We start from the raw sequence: 16457 nt of genomic DNA on the forward strand, positions 1-16457 counted from the left end.
AAGGATATTTTGGCCTTGGAGGGAGTGCAGAGGAGGTTTACTAGGCTGATGCCGGAGTCGAGGGGGTTGAGCTATGAGGAGAGGCTGAATAAACTAGGCTTGTACTCGTTAGAGTTTAGAAGAATGAGGGGAGATCTCATTGAGATGTATAAGATGATGAATGGGATGGATAGGGTAGAGGTGGAGAGACTCTTCCCGCTCAGAAAGGATAGTAGGACTAGGGGGCACAGCCTCAAGATAAAGGGGGGGCGGTTTAGAATGGAGTTGAGGAGGAACTTCTTCACTCAAAGGGTGGTGAATCTCTGGAATTCTCTGCCCGTTGAAGTGGTGGAGGCTACCTCGCTAAATATTTTTAAGACGCGGGTTGATGGGTTTTTGATAAGAGAGCGGATTAAGGGTTATGGGGAGAGGGCAGGAATGTGGAACTGAGACACGACAGATCAGCCATGATCTTATTGAATGGCGGGGCAGGCTCGAAGGGCTAGATGGCCTACTCCTGCTCCTATTTCTTATGTTCTTATAATGCCACTGAATGTTAAGGGAAGATGATTAGACTCTTTAGTGACGGAGATGGCCATTACTTGGCATTAGCGTGGCACAAATGTTATTTGCTACTAATTAGCTCAAATCTCAATGCCATCCAGGTCTTGCTGCATGTAGGCACAGACTACTGCAGCATCTGCAAAAGGTAATGAACATTCCATCTGTGGAAACATGTCCACTTCTGACCCTATATTGGAGAGAAGGTCACTGATGGAGCAACTGGACATGATTGGGTCTAGGACACTATAGATCTGGCTAAACCCAGTTGTCTGCCATATCTGTTCCAAGTCTGCAACACTTGTTTATAAGGAATCAGAACCAAGCGGGAACACCAGGGAAGAGTAATGGTTTTAAATGGGACCAGGGCACTGAAGATAGGGATGAAGCTTTGGTTGAACAGATCAGTACCTGCATATATTAAACAGAACTTTGTTAGCTATAGTACTGCAAAAGATTTTGGGTGTGATAGCTAATGTAAATACCTTAAACATTATCTCTCAAAATGTTATTTTAGAAAGAGTTTTTTTTATTCTTTATTCATTAGATGCGGCCTTTGCTGGATAGGCCAGCATTTATTGCCCATCCCTAATTTTCCATGAGAAACTACTGGTGAGCTGCTTTTTTGAACCATGGCAGTCCATCTGGTATAGATACCAGTGCTGATAGGGAGGGAGTTCCAGGATTTTAACTCAGTGATGGTGAAAGAAGAGTGATATTTCTAAGTCAGGAAGGCATGTGCCTTGGAAGGAAACCTGTAGTAGCGGTGTTCCCATGTATCTGTCACCCTTGCTCTTCTATGAGGTACAGATCACACATCAAAAGTTGTTATTGAAGGAGCCTTGGTGCACTATATTCTGTACAAGGTAAGATGTATCATTATAAAACAAAAACCATAGAGATAAGCACATACAATAAAACTGATTCCAGCTTTACCAAACAACAATTAAGGCAGGTTAATATTTTCTTTCTGAAAAATCACAAAAAGTATTTCCTGAAATAGGGAGAAAAAAGCCTAACCATAAAAAAATTCACACTTTAGTAATTTATGGTATTAAATGCAATGTGTGATACTGACTTAAGTAAAACATCAAAATGAAAGTGGATAGGCTTTTGATTAAATTGAGTGCTAGTGAAATGAAGAGAGCAAACACTCCAAATCAGATTTCAAGCTCAAAGTGTTGAGGCTCCTGTATGTTTCTATTTAAAAACTTGTCTGATTGTCACCACTCGCAGGTAAGCTGACACCCATCCAATGGCAATGTTATGGTATCTCAGTTCTTGGCAGATAAATCCCAATGTTGCAACTAACTTCAGTATTCTCCAAAATGTTCCAATGCTTTGCTAGTTAATTAAAAATAATATAAAATCAAAGTACTACATAAAAATGGCAACGTAGGACCTGAACAGAAGAACTAAATTATATTTGTTCATTTGGTCCAATGATTTCCGAGTTAGAATCCCAATTCACTCGGGGATCATCCTTAATTCCTGTAATACCACAGGAGATTAACTGGCATTCATTAAATTCACATATAGACAACTTTTGAATAATTTTATCCACTGTCCACCCAGCCATCCCCACCTGCATGCTTTTGCATAATGGGTGAAGACAGCTACAATTAACTGGCATAGTTGGGGTACTTTCCTATCAGACGATTAGTATTTGGGATGGGAACAGGGGCTGATGCTGATTTAATGGGCAGAATTGTTAAATAGCCCTGGTGAGTTTATCAATGACACAAACACACAACAGAAATATACATACAAAAAAAACTGATGAAGGTACATGCACCATACCAGCACATATTTTCAATATACAAAATCTGTACAATGGAAAGTATGCCTTTTATATGGTCCTGTACCCAAGTGAAATGCTGGACAAGTAAACATCAGCTTTTTCATCATTAGTACATCTCATCTTCTGTTTCAGCGGACCATCACCTTACCTAAATTACAATTATGTATAAGACCTATACACTACCAAATAAAAGTAGTGTCAATTTAAATTGTGTATTCAGCATTTGGTTATATAAAGGGTTATATTTGATCAGCCTCAATATATACAGCGGTCACTGCAAAGCTGTACTACAGAATCAGAATCATTACAGCACAGGTGGTCATTCGGCCCGTCCTGTCTGCAACAGTTCTCCAAACGAGCATGATGGCTAGTACATTACTGGAGGCAAATAATACTAAAAACACCAAATTTAATGTTGATCTGATGTAACAAATAATCCAAAAAGATACAAAAGATGAAAAATGCATCTTTAAGCTATAAAACTAGTGATTAAACAGAACAAAGGAGGAATTTTACTCAAAGTCTGTTCACCCTCTACAGCAGTTTGAATGTGCTCTGTTGGGAAGTATGGAGTCAGAAGGCTTGGGTCCAAAGCCTACTCCAGTACTTCAGCACATGCTATAGGCTCATACTTAAGTTTAGAACTTCAGGAGGATTCAAGACTGAGGGCCCGCCTCTTACTGTGGTTTTGGAAGACATTAACAATCTAACAGCAATATTGTTAAGAGCAAAATTGGCCTATTGTTCATCCTCAATCAACATCACCAAATTGATCAATGAGTTATTTATCTTGTTATCAGGTCTTGCAAAATGGTTAGTAAGTTTGTCATGCAGCAATTAATGCATTTCAAAGTAATTTACTGTTTATGAAGCACTTTGAAATAATGAAATGTGATAAAGACACATCACCAATACTTAATTTACAAACATTTTCATCTACAGAGTTCCTTATGGGTCAAAAACTTGGAGATTTAAAAATGCTTGATAAGGGAATACCATGAATACACCACCTCAGAATTCCTGAGGTGCAATCCAGAAAAAGGATTATGAAATTTCCTTTCAATTGAAAGCTAGCACCTCAGATTTTGGATAACACTTTGCCCCAAATGGAATCACAAGGTAACAAACTTTGACCAAGATAATGATATAGATTCATCATTTACAACCTTTTAAATGATAACTACGGGCTATACTGACAACTCACAGCACTCTGGAATTGAGGGAAACAATGCACTACACAAACTTAAGCAACGCCTATATGTGGCACTTGGATCATTAGTGAGATGAAGCCCAGCAATGGAACAGAGTTGTTTTTAATCTTTAAAAACTTAACTGCATCCATTTTGGTCAATAAATAGTATCAGAGAAAGAGCATCTCACGGTTGTCTACTATCAACTTATGACAAAGGAATAATATTAATTTGCGCACATAATGAGGTATGAAATATCTTATTGCATTGATGCCTATTGTATAGTGACAGAATCCATTTAATTAGCTTCCTACTAACCTGGCATTTACTCAATATATCTAATATCCTTCCTTCAACCAATATTCTTTTCAGACTTGCCAGCCAATTATTGGTAAAATAATCAGATAATGACTGGAGTACACTTAGTCAAGTTAAAAGAACACTATTCAGTAATCTTGTTGAAATGTATCATTTCAGTGGCCACCATTATTATTGCACATGAAGTCAAGGGCTTCAAAGGTTTTTTTTCCCCCACAATAAAGAATTTTTTAATAAATCCCATAAAATTAAAACCGTGAAAATTTAAAAAATTCAGTGGATATGCGGAGTGAAGCTGGCTTTTGAAGATTACTCTCCACCCACCCACCCTTGAAAAACAATTTAAAAAACCTTCTGAAACCCAGTAAATAAAATGAAGAACCTGTTAAGTACTGCAGTGAAGAATTTGGTCTTTACAGATTGCAGCAAGTCTGAGTTGAGGAAGTTCTGACAGATGCAAAATGTACACCTGTTGCAGGTGCATAAACAGCGTAACCGGGCATGGCTGCGAAAACACACAGAAGTAAGGCAGTTGAGTCTCTGCTTACAAAATAAAAAAAAGCAGATTCACACCATTCTCGTAAATCAATTGCAAAGGTACCAAAAGTCCAACGTCACTTCTGAACACATTTCAGCAACTCCCCATAGGACGAATACACAACATGCGACTATCCTACATGAACGGAGGAAGTAAATCTTACAAGTAAGAACGGATACAATGATGACCAAACAAAAAAATTAAAAAGCACTTGCTCGTACAACATTTTTTTTGTTGTGTTTAAAATACAATATGCAACTGCAGCAGTTCCAGCTATCCTGGATATGAAAGGAAATAATACCAAACCTTCGTAATATTCTACTGCATTACTGGCTGCCATTCCTCAGCTGAATTCAAGGGTTATTTTACAAAGTTTTGCCTAGTTTAAGAAATGAAAACTTTGCATCATGGATGAATCCAAGTAATTCAATTCTAATCAAAACTGGATGCCAGCTGTCATACTGTCAACAGCCTGTAGTTATTACACATTTCAAAAGTCATGTAGCATGCACTTAATTGTGTCACATCCTAAAGGAAGTAATGTTTTAGATTATCCTTATAATACAGGCATTCTGCAAATAAACTGGATTGTGAGATTATAAAATAGAAATATTCCAGAACAATGGAATGTCTGTGACAGCAGACTCTGCTTCATATCATTAAGATTCACATATTTTGTTTATATATAACAGAGTGCATAGTCCATTACATTGGCTTGTGGTTTGATACAGATCTGCACCTCGAACTCATATATAGCTCCAACCTATGCTCCTTGGTGCAACAATAATGAGCCTAAAATTTCCCTTTGCGTAGGTACCCAGAGCAAGGACAGCATCAGAAACATTTAAGCTCTGAGACAGATTTCAGGCAGTACCTGCAGTGAACAGATGAATTGCTTTTTCCTCAAGAGAGCCTCATGGCTGAAACATGTTTTTTGCATGGTATAGATTAGAATACTTTTGCAGCCACTATTCTAGTTATCTAAAAGTTGGAAGTTTAGTGCATATCCCCTAGAACTGTGGAATGTATGAGCATCAAAGGCCAATTCTCCTCCACGAAAAATATCATAACCACCATTCAGCTTTCCACCATTCAATTCAAACAGCCAGAAATAATAATTAAATTTTCAAGAAATATATGGCAGCTTCTCTTCATATTAGGACCTTGCACTTTTAAAGCAAAGCACGAAGAGAAGAATGCTGAACTGAGCTGTGGAGATAGAATTAGAGACTTCAAAAGGCATTCTATTTGATTTCCACTGCAACTGTTTAAGCATGGGAAAGAGTTTGAGCCTGACATTGTGATGAATTGAATAGCGTGGCTCAAAGAACAATATTCCACCCAACAATCACTCTGCCTTTAAAGCAATCACTGCATCTGCAGATGTAAAATTAATTCCATCTCTTAGGCCTTGTGCCAATGCCTTTCCATTCCAATTTCCATGCTGGTGCCCCATCAGCGTTTGCATTGAAAATAAAACAAAAAGTTGGTACTCGCTGAAATTTCACCTCCAAAAAGTGGCACAAATCAACACAAAATGTGACGTGAGGAAAAACATTTTCACGCACAGCATGTCTGAAATGCTCCAACTGATTAAATCGAGGCCGTCAAAAGAGAATTATCTGAAACAAAAAAATTTACAGGGCTTTGGGAAAAAAGCCATGGGTTGACTAAGTGAGTGCTCTTCCAGAGAGCAGTCTCAGACATGTCAGGCCAGATGGCTGCTTTCTATACCGTAACAGTTTGATGATTCCATATCTGTATTTTATCTTCATGTTTCTTCCAGATTTGCAGAATATCGCCCTGTTATTATTTCAGATCAACTTCTAAAACACTGCTTCAATCTGTAGCTAACGATGGTGATCCATGCAGATCATGACTCGTGCAGGACTGTGGCGACTTGATATCCCATACTTACGGATACATGGCTATAGTAGTCACTTTGACAAAGAAATCTTTGCTTGGTGTGCCAATACTGTTGCAGGTATAACTTTGAGGTGGTGGCATTTTGTGTTTATTGCAGAACTCAGCTGGAGAAATGCTGTGGTCTTGTTTAGCTTCGTGCAGGTCAGACTTTGCAGCTACGATAATGCACGGTGTTTTGCCATCAATGAAGTGTTGCTATAATCATGAAAAAACCCTCATTAGTTGCAGTGTCAGTTATAATGACAGGAATTAATTAATATTTGTTTTATGCTCAGTTTAGAATTAACTGGATTAAAGTTTCAAAAATGGTTTTAAAGTGATAACTTTTTCCTTTCTGCTTCTCCTGACAGATGCTGGGATATGATTCTATGAAGCCTTGCCAAGTACAGGAGTCAATACTTCAGAGGAACCTAGACAGCAAGTCTGAGGTTTTTGATTGTGGTCACAGGTGAGCCCAATTTCTCCTCATCTGATGGCCACATACGTCCATTTTTCAGTGAAGGTCACTGAATAGTGATCAGGAATCCTTGCCACATTTCCCTGCTGTGCCCAGGATACTGAGATCGCTTTTGCTTCCCAGCTAACCTACCACAGACGTGGAATTCAATATTGTGTCTTCTAGACCTGTGTGGCGCAATTACTTGTTACTATTACCATCCAAATCATAAAGAAACAGATTCATAGCTAGCGTTTTTGGTTATTTTCTGTCTTCCCCATCTTATGATGCATGATCCCTGTGATCTGCTTTTAGCCAATGCCATATCACTCAAGTAGCACTGTAAGTGACATGCCCGTGTACAGTATAGCTCTCTATTTTCTCCCCATGAGGAAATGCTCACTTCCAACTGGTGCTTTCCAACAGCACAGTGGAAATCCAGATATTGAAATAAGTTGCAGGTACAAAATATGCCCTACGAATCCACATATTGCACACAACTATAAACCCATTGTATAACACTTCCTCAACGCTGTTCAAACGCACAAACGTAGTCATATTTTCCACAGTACATTAGCTACAGGTGTAAAATTTTATTCCCTCCCCCCAACCCCTGTGTGTAATTTGTCTTGTTGCATTAATTGTGAAGACATTTCAAGAAATAAACTCTTGCAAACAACTGGCTAAATACATAAAAGCTGGTAAGCCCTGTCCTTTGCCTTGCAACCTCTAGAACTGGAGTTATAGGTTACAATGCTCTAAATGTGGCTGGTCCCCCACCTCAGAATTAGCATATTAAGAATACACTCCTTGCTATACATAACAATCAATAATTTATCCTCGTGTAGCAGTTTTACGATAGAAAACACCCCAGCGCTACACAACTGAATGCCAGATCGTAGCATGCAAGAAATTAGTGGCTCAAAAGGTGGTTTCATAGATGCTTAAGATTGGGGAGAAACATGGACGGATTTAGGGAGGAGGCTCCGGAACTCAAGCGCTCGTGACTGAAGGTTCTGCATCCAATAATGAATGGGGATGCTCTGCAGGCCAAGACTAAAGAATTAAGAGAGGATTGGACAAGGTTGGAGAAGTACAGTAAGGCAACCCAACTCATGGCAGGGCTGGAAGTGAAGATTTTGAAGTCAAGATGCAAGTTGTCAAAGACTACTTGTGGTTGAGCTCTGGATGAGCACAGGAGGGAGAATCTGGGAGGTGATAAAGGTACGAATGAGAGTTTCAGCATCAATGGAGGTCCTGTAAACAAACAAAACATTAAGGCTGAAATAGGCTGTTTTGATGATGGACAAGATGAGCGGTTTGAGGCCAAGCTCAGTGAACAGCAGGGCTCTCGAGCTTAGGTGCAGTTTGGCTCATCAAGAAGCTGAGAAAGGGATGGAACCAGTAAATAAGATAGGGGATTTCTGACCATGCAGGATGCTTTACCAAGATTGAGTTGCAAAAAGTCCTGGCACACCTCATCGGGCAGCTGGACAGCAAAGCAACAGGTACAAAATCAAAGGTAACAGAAGAGGTAAAGGGGTGTATTGTCAGTGTATGAAAGCAAACCTGATGGTTAAAATAACCCCGTTGAGAGGCAACACACAGATTAGGAATAGAATGAAGCTTCAGACAGTGGTGTCTGTGTAGGCAGCGGAGTTGTGCTAACTGTAGCTAGAACAAAACCACAATGGGACCGACACAGAGGTGGACTCTGTGTCACTCTGAAGCAGGTTAAATGATCAACTCCAGCCAAGGGGGAAAGATGATGCACCAGGTTCCTGTCACAATTTCATTAAGTGACTGACTAGTTTACATTGTGAGCTGGACCAATAGATTTTGAACAGTGAGTGGAGGACAGATTTGGGTGGTGACATGTTCTGGAACTTTGGAGATAGGGTGCTAGTTAGAGAGGACAGATGCATGTAGGTCTTTTTCTCGTTTAAGAGCAGGATATCTACTTGCTTGATTAAATGAGAGTTGCATAAACCAGCAACTTACTGAACAGGCCAACACTTCACAAAGTTTCTTAAATAATCATTAAACTTCATAACCAAATTCCTCAATTAAAAACCAACATACTGCTAACATGCAGATATAGAAAATAAATTGAGCAAAAGAAAACATTGCATAAGTTCTTATGCTAAAGGTCACAAATACCTTGAAGATCCTTGTACAATAATCAAATGATTTGGGATTGCTGACATCATAGACCAAGCAAACAACATCACAAGTGGTATCGGAGGCAGTAATAAATTCAGATTCAGACAAAACTTCATGTAGCTTGAAAGAAAAAGATACAAGTTTAGAGTTGCTCTTCATATTTAAGTATTTGTTAAAATAGAATACAAGTTTAAGTCCCAAACTAGAAAATTGAAAAGTTGTTTCTAAAAAAAAATTACTAGAATTCCAGGGCACCTGTTAAATAAAAGATTAACAATCGAATGTTTGTGCGTTCTTACTGAAAGGCAAGTTTGATGCCATTTGTTGGTAAATCTGGCCCAATGACAGTGAAAACATTGAGACCTTTATTACACAACACCAAGGTTTAACATTTGAGTATGAAAAATACTTTTCAGACACGACGTTAGCGAACGTCACATTTTAAACATCAAGGCATCTCTCATTTACTGTACTCCTTAGCCTGACCAAAGTTAGCTATCACACTTCAAATGGATTTATGTACATTGATGGTAACTAAATGTCCCAAAGTGCACGAGAAGTCCACTCCAAGGTTAAAGTAGTTTACAGTCTTCAAAGGTCTCCATGGTAAATCAAATCAGAATATTTCAAGGTAATAAAAACAGAAAATATGGAAAATCTCAGCAGGTCTGGCAGCATCTGCTCTGACGAAGGGTCATCCAGACTCGAAACACTGGCTCTATTCTCTCTCCACAGGTGCTGTCAGAGCTGCTGAATTTTCCAGCATTTTGTGTTTTTGTTTCAGATTCCAACATCTGCAGTATTTTGCTTTTATATTTCAAAATAAATTAGGTTCATAGGGCCATAGGCCATGAGGTTAAAATAATTAAAAGACAAATGCAAGCTAAAAATAAAACTTCACAAAAGTATTTGTAAGAATCCATCACGTACAAAATACTAAGTATTTACAAGCAATTGAATAATTTGACCTCACGCGTCCACATCAGTGTTTATGCTCCATGCAAGCCTCCTCCCAACCTTCTTCAACTAACCCCTTAAATATACACTGCTATTCCTCCTTTGATCAGGCTTATCTAAATTCCCTTAAATGCTGGTAAGATTAATAGAGTCAGAGGGACACCAGAAATACAGTTAAATGCTGGAATAGGAGAGCTATATCTCTTCCTGCACTCTAATTTCCAGTTACAAACAGCACCGTCTCCAAATGGTACTGAACCCAAAGATGTAACTTGGAACAGTAAAAACAGACAATGGCTTACTTACTTACTCAGGCAGCAAGCAGAGCTCTTTAGGTGAGTCTCTCTTATTTAAGGTTATTTTTACACTAACAAATAGGAGTCAGGCTAGGAGTTTTGAACAAAACTGTTTCAAGGATGTTTTTCTATATGTATGGGGGAGGCGACAAGAGAAAAACAGAATGCAAGATACATTGGTTCCTGCCATTGTAGCATTAGAAATCAGAAATTTGTGATGGTAAGCAACTGTTGTTCACAAATTTGCAATGATAGAACTGCGTGTGTTGCGTCAATGGGTAATATAAAGGATTCAGTGGTATACAGAATAAATGCATTTCTCAATCACATTCCAGAAGTATTAAAGCACAGCAATGTCCTGTTTAGCTGTGAAACAAAATTTAAGAATTTAAGAATTTATTAGTCACAAGTAAGGCTTACATTAACACTGCAATGAAGTTACTGTGAAATTTCCCTTAAAATAGGTTTAATGGAAAATTCCTACACCTCTTCCATAATACCATTACATCGTGACCATTTTGACATAAATGTCCTGGTTAACTTCTAACCGGGAATGTACCTTACTTGCAGCAAACAATTACAACATTAAAAAGAGAAATGCCATTTGAGTTTGAGGTTGGCACTGTTTTAAAATGTAAACTATACCCTTTGTTGAACTAACATCTGAACAAAGAAAGCAGAATTTTCCTTCTTCAAACAGTGACTTATCTTAATGCAACATCACAAACACTTTTCAGTACAACAGGTGGCTTGAACAAGGTTATGTTAATGTAACCCGTTCAAATACAAATATCTTACAGTAAATGTTAGTATGTACCTCCTAACAAGACTGAAATACCCCTATCACTCCTCCCAGCCTCTTTCCCCAACTTCGCGTCTTCCTCCACTGTATCATGCTGAGTTTCGCTGTCACCTGCTATCTTCTGGTAGATTACCTGATGACCATTCTTGTGTGATAATTTAGTAGTGAATATCAGTGGCCTACTTGGTCATGGGGAGGAGCCATTCAACATAACCATACCGTTAGCAGATTCCTATCAAAAACAGCAGGACAGCCTCTTCTCAGAAGGACTCTTGTGCACTAATCCAACTCCTGAACCTGAAGACAGCTGGATTTGCACTCAAAGAAATGATGAACAATATTTAAATTGGTTGATATGCACAAGTAATAACTAATTCTACAACTAAATGCAGCTGAAGATCCTTGTTTAAACTAGACTTGTAAGAGTAAACAGATTTGAAATTGTGAACAAAGCTATCTGTAAAACTAAACAGAAAAACAGACTTGCGTTCATAAGAACATACAGACGTTCACTTAACATCCTGTGATGTCCCAAAGGGCTTCAAAAACAATGACCAGAATTCTCCAATGCCCTAGGCCCTGCTACCACTGCCAGCAAGAATGAGAATTTGGCGCTCAGCTAAATCTCCATTCACAGCAATGAATGCTGTGCCATGGAGAATCCCAGCCATGGATGGAATTTGGCAGAGTCCCGGCCAATTACTGTGACACATAAATACTATGCTTTTTTAAATTCTTTCTTGGGATACTGGTCAGGCTAGTTTTGTCTGTCTCTAACCACCTTTGATCAGGTATGGCGAGCCGTCTTGAAAATCTGCAGTCCACATGGTACCCCCACAATGAGGGAGTTCCAGGATTTTGCCCCAGTGACAATGAAGCAACAGAAGAAATATATATATTTCAAAGTCAGAACAGTGTGCAAATTGGATACGTTGTGGCACGAAAATGCGTAAAATCCACTGTAAAATCTCCTGGATGCTCTTTCCCACTGCCCTCCTGCCTGTTTGCAACATTTAATGAAGGTGAGACCCTGCTTCTTCAGCTTGCGCTGGGCTTCACAGGAGCATGGCAGCCAGCTCAAAGTGTCAACTTTACTTCCTCACCTTCAAGATGCAACTTGGCCTGAGTTTTCCCAGCATCCTCTCCTTGTTTCAGATTCCAGCATCTGCAGTTCTTTTTTCTTATTTCAGTTTGTGAGATATGGTTTTCCAAACAGAGCTATATGGTGCAATGCAAACTAGCCTCAAATATATAAACCCAAAGGCAGATGAGATGCTCATCTTTGATGTTATCTGGTCAGAAAGTAAGTACTTCCACACTGAATTAACCTGACACTATTAGCGATTGATCACAAACATGAAGACAGAAGTTACTTGGCAAGGTCAAACTTGTCCCAAACAATGGCAACTTAATTACAATCTACTCCATTCACAGGAACATTCACTCAAAAGGTAGGGGCCCAGGTTCAGTTCCAGCTTCGGGTGACTGCTTGTGTCGTTAGAACATGATCCCTGTTTGCGTGGGTTTCCTCAGGTTGATCAGCTTTCCTCCCACAGTCCAAAGATATGTAGGTTAGGTGGATTGGCCATGCTACATTGTCCTTTAATGTCCCAAGATATGTGGGTTAAAAGGATTAATGGGATAAATATGTGGGGCTACGGGGCTTAAGGCCTGGGTGAGATGCTGTTTTGGAAGGCTGGTGTGGACTCGATGGGCCAAATGGCTCCTTGCTACACTGTGGGGATGATTAGAACTACAATATCATTCTCCTTTTTGAAAGATTATTTTTAAGGGTGTTGTATAAATCAAGTGTGACAAACAGCATTACGATGCTACACCAAAAAAAAATTTGGAAATAGATGAAAATTCATAATTAAATAGATTTAATATCCTTGTCCTAAAATGTTTCCTGTCAAAAACGGAGGTGAGGTTGAAGAAAGAGCTTAAGGTTGATAATTTTGGACATGAAGATCGATCAAACAGGTCAGATATGGATCACAGACGGTAAAAGGTATAAATATGCTGCGCATTTCTGAGATATTCATATAGATACGTACCAGTAAATACTTTTCTTGCCCATACACATAGGTTGTGTTTATGGCATAAAGTGATTTGTGTTCCTCTTTTATTTGTCTTTGTTTCTGTGGGATGGGGAAATAGAACAGTGACTCACACAGCATGACTACATTGACAACTTCTAAAAAAAACACAATACTAGTTACGAAACACACCAATTAAAAACTAGTTAAATCTGTGGGTTTAAAAGGACACTTCCAACACTGTCAGAAAAAGATCTAATTCATATAAAAAGTGTCAAGAATTCTACACTAGATTGTTCGCAGGCCAAGTGACTGATGTGGGAAGTATTACTGTCACACTGATTGTGCTTTGCTGAAGGGTGCAAGAAACTTGTATCATGTTAGTCCGGCTTCATAAGGAAAAAAATCTCCTTCACCATTCCTCCCCCAATCTGACACTGGTTTCCACCTTAAACTTTGCAGATTGCAGAAGTTCTGGTTAAAAATATCGAGGATAAAGGGGCACGAAAGTAGAGAGGAGATTCAATTTCCATTTGACATTTGACCAGAAGTCGCAAGAGCACAGCTCATGTGAAGAAAGAAATGTGGATCTAATAGGTAGAAAACCTATAATTAAAATTGCCACATTCAGACTACAGGCATTTATAGCTGTCTTCTCAATATCCCAACATGTCAAACAGTTAATTCCTTCTCAATATAAAAAGGTACAGATACCTTGACACTTATACAAAATCTACACTATTTGTACATCACTAAATTGACTGGTAAAATGACCCAGGCGGCATGTACAGAAAAGTGGGAGTAATTTTACATGAACATTTAATTCCCAATGAATATTTTAATAGTGTTCTCTGCAATAACCAATAGAACACAATACTTTATTCTAATTTATGACACAGTAAACAATTGTTCAATAAATGAGAGTTTTAGGCCCTGTGTTCATTAAAACACAAACAGTAAGGCAATGCAACATTTCTGAAAATTGGAGGCACTCACCATTAAGTTTCGGCCTAGGAAGCCTTGCAGAATTCCAGTCTTGCCACAATTTTTCATGCCAATAACATTGCACTGAAAAACGTTTCTTTGCGTTTGCTTTTTCTGCAGATCTAGTTTTTTATCTCGCGTTACTGAAGGAGCATAAATCATGGTTTATGAATCATTTATCAGATGCTCAAAGTAAAAGCAATTTCAGTTTCTTTTGCATTGAAAATACATACATGTTCTGCTAACGTTGCATTATATTTTCAATTGAGGAGGAATATGGAGGCCACATTTGCCTTGGGAAGCAAGTGTCTAAATGGTGTAGAGGAACAGAATATCTTGGCTATGCATCACCGGTAACAGTTATGCATGGTAGTAAGACAAAAAAATCTAAACCAAGAACTGAGTTAATTTCTAAATGCAGCATAAAAGCAGAAAACTTATGTTAAACATGTATAGACTTGGAATGCTTTGGTCTCCACATCATGCAAACTATATTATCATAGAATCCCCACAGTAAATCAGGAAACCGTTCAGCCGTTGTATCTGCACTGACCCTCCAGCAGAGAATCCCACCCAGGCCCTATCCCATGACCCCACATATGTACCCCACTAATTCCCCTAACCTACATATCATTTGGACAGTAATTGAGGGGTTATGCCAAACGAGATAAATTCAACTGGCTGGGACATATAAACAAGGAGCAGCAGACCATTTGGTCCTTTGAACTTATTCTTCAGATTAATAAGATCATAGCTGATCTTAATCCCGATCAATGATGACTGACTCTGCATTGAAACCTCGAATCTGCATCCTGCTTATCTCCGATAACCCATCATCCCCTTGCTTACCAAGAATCTATCTTTGCCTAAAAAGAACTCAAAGCCTCTGCTTCCATTGCCTTTTCAGGAAGGGAGTTTCCCTTAGAAAAAATTTCACCTCATCATTTTAAATGAGCTATCCTTTACTCTTAAACCGTAGTTTAGATTCATCCACACAGAGACATCCTCTCTGCATCCAGTGTCAAGACTCCTTAGGACTTTAGATGTTTCTCTCAAGTCACCTCCTACTCTTCTGAAATCCAACTGATACAAGCATGACCTGTCTAACTTTTCCTCATAAGACAACCTGCCCATTCCAGGGTATTAGTCTGGTAAACCTTCTCTGAACTGCTTCTAATGCATTTCCCACCCCAATCCAACGCCAGCATTTCCTCATTTTAAATATGGTGACCAATGCTGTAAACAGTATGGCAGGTATGTCCTGTATAGCTGAAGCATAAACTCCACACTTTTGTACTCAATTCCCCTCACAATAAATGATAACAATCATAGAATCCCTATAATGCAGGAATAGGCCATTTGGCCCATCAAGCCTATACTGACATCAAAGCCACCCAGGCCCCATCCCTGTAACCCTATGTATTTATCCTGCTAATCCCCTGACACTAAGGGTCAATTTAGCATGGCCAATCCAACTAGCCAGTATATTTTTGACTATGGGAGGAAGTCGAAGCACCCAAAGGAAACCAATGCAGCCAAAGGATCTGCCAGTTTTTCTGATTACTTGCCGTTCCTGCACACTAAACTTTTGTGATTCAAGCACCAAGATACCCAAAATCCCTTTGAATCTCAAAGACCTGCAATCTCTCACCATTTAGAAAATTTGCTTTTCCTTTATTCTTCCTGCCAAAATGAACAATTTCATCTTTTCCCACACTATACTCCACTTGTCCGATCTTTGCCCCCTCACTGAACCTACCTATATCTTTTTGTAGCCTCCTTAGGTCCTCTATTCAAGTTACTTTCCTACCTTTACTTGTGTCGTCAACAAACTTGCCAACCATCCCATTCATTCAAATCATTTATATAAATTGTAAACAGCTGAGATCCCAGCACTGACCTACCTATATTGCAGACACAAAGCTCGTTACATCCAAACAACTTGAAAAACACCCATTTATGTCTACTCTGCTTCCTCTTATCCAACCAATCACTATCCATGCCAATATGTTACCCCATAACATGAGCTTTCATTTCTGCAATAACGTATGTAACGTTTTATCAAATGCTTTCTAGAAATCCAAGTACAGTACATCCTCCAGTTTTCCTTTACTCACAGTAAGTTACCTTTGCAAATACTCCAATAAGTCGGTGAAACATGATTTCCCTTTCACACAACTTTTGTCTCTGCCTGATTACCTTCAGCTTATTCAACTGCCCTGCTATAATTTATTTGAAAACAGTTTCTAACATTTTCCCTATTACAGATATTAAGCTGACTGGCCTTAAGTTTCCCATTTTCTGTCTCCCTCACTTTTTGAATGATGGAGTTACATTTGCTGTGTTCCAATCTAATGGGACCTTCTCCAAATCTAGGGAGTTTTGGAAAATGAGAACCAATACTTCAACTATCTCACTAACCACTTCTTTAAGATGTTCTGATGAACATAAGAAATAGGAGGAGTAG

The 16457-nt window shown here is 38.9% G+C and overlaps 1 protein-coding gene across 4 annotated transcripts in view; it reads right to left on the reverse strand.

Annotated features, from left to right (window-relative positions):
• rhot1a (ras homolog family member T1a) overlaps positions 1-16457 on the reverse strand; it is an 83822-nt gene that overhangs the window by 14054 nt on the left and 53311 nt on the right. For 3 of the 4 annotated variants that reach the window (XM_080209337.1, XM_080209335.1, XM_080209336.1), the window contains exons 15-19: positions 14003-14133; positions 13025-13108; positions 8910-9032; positions 6306-6508; positions 4232-4354 (exon numbers count right to left, since the gene is read on the reverse strand). In XM_080209337.1, coding sequence (XP_080065463.1) covers positions 4232-4354; positions 6306-6508; positions 8910-9032; positions 13025-13108; positions 14003-14133 — 664 coding nt within the window. The remainder of the gene's footprint in view (positions 1-4231; positions 4355-6305; positions 6509-8909; positions 9033-13024; positions 13109-14002; positions 14134-16457) is intronic. The other variant, XM_080209338.1, reaches the window with a different exon arrangement.

This window comes from Carcharhinus amblyrhynchos, chromosome 21 (assembly GCF_965287045.1).
Source record: "Carcharhinus amblyrhynchos chromosome 21, sCarAmb.v2.hapA, whole genome shotgun sequence".
Classification (NCBI taxonomy): Eukaryota; Metazoa; Chordata; class Chondrichthyes; order Carcharhiniformes; family Carcharhinidae; genus Carcharhinus; species Carcharhinus amblyrhynchos.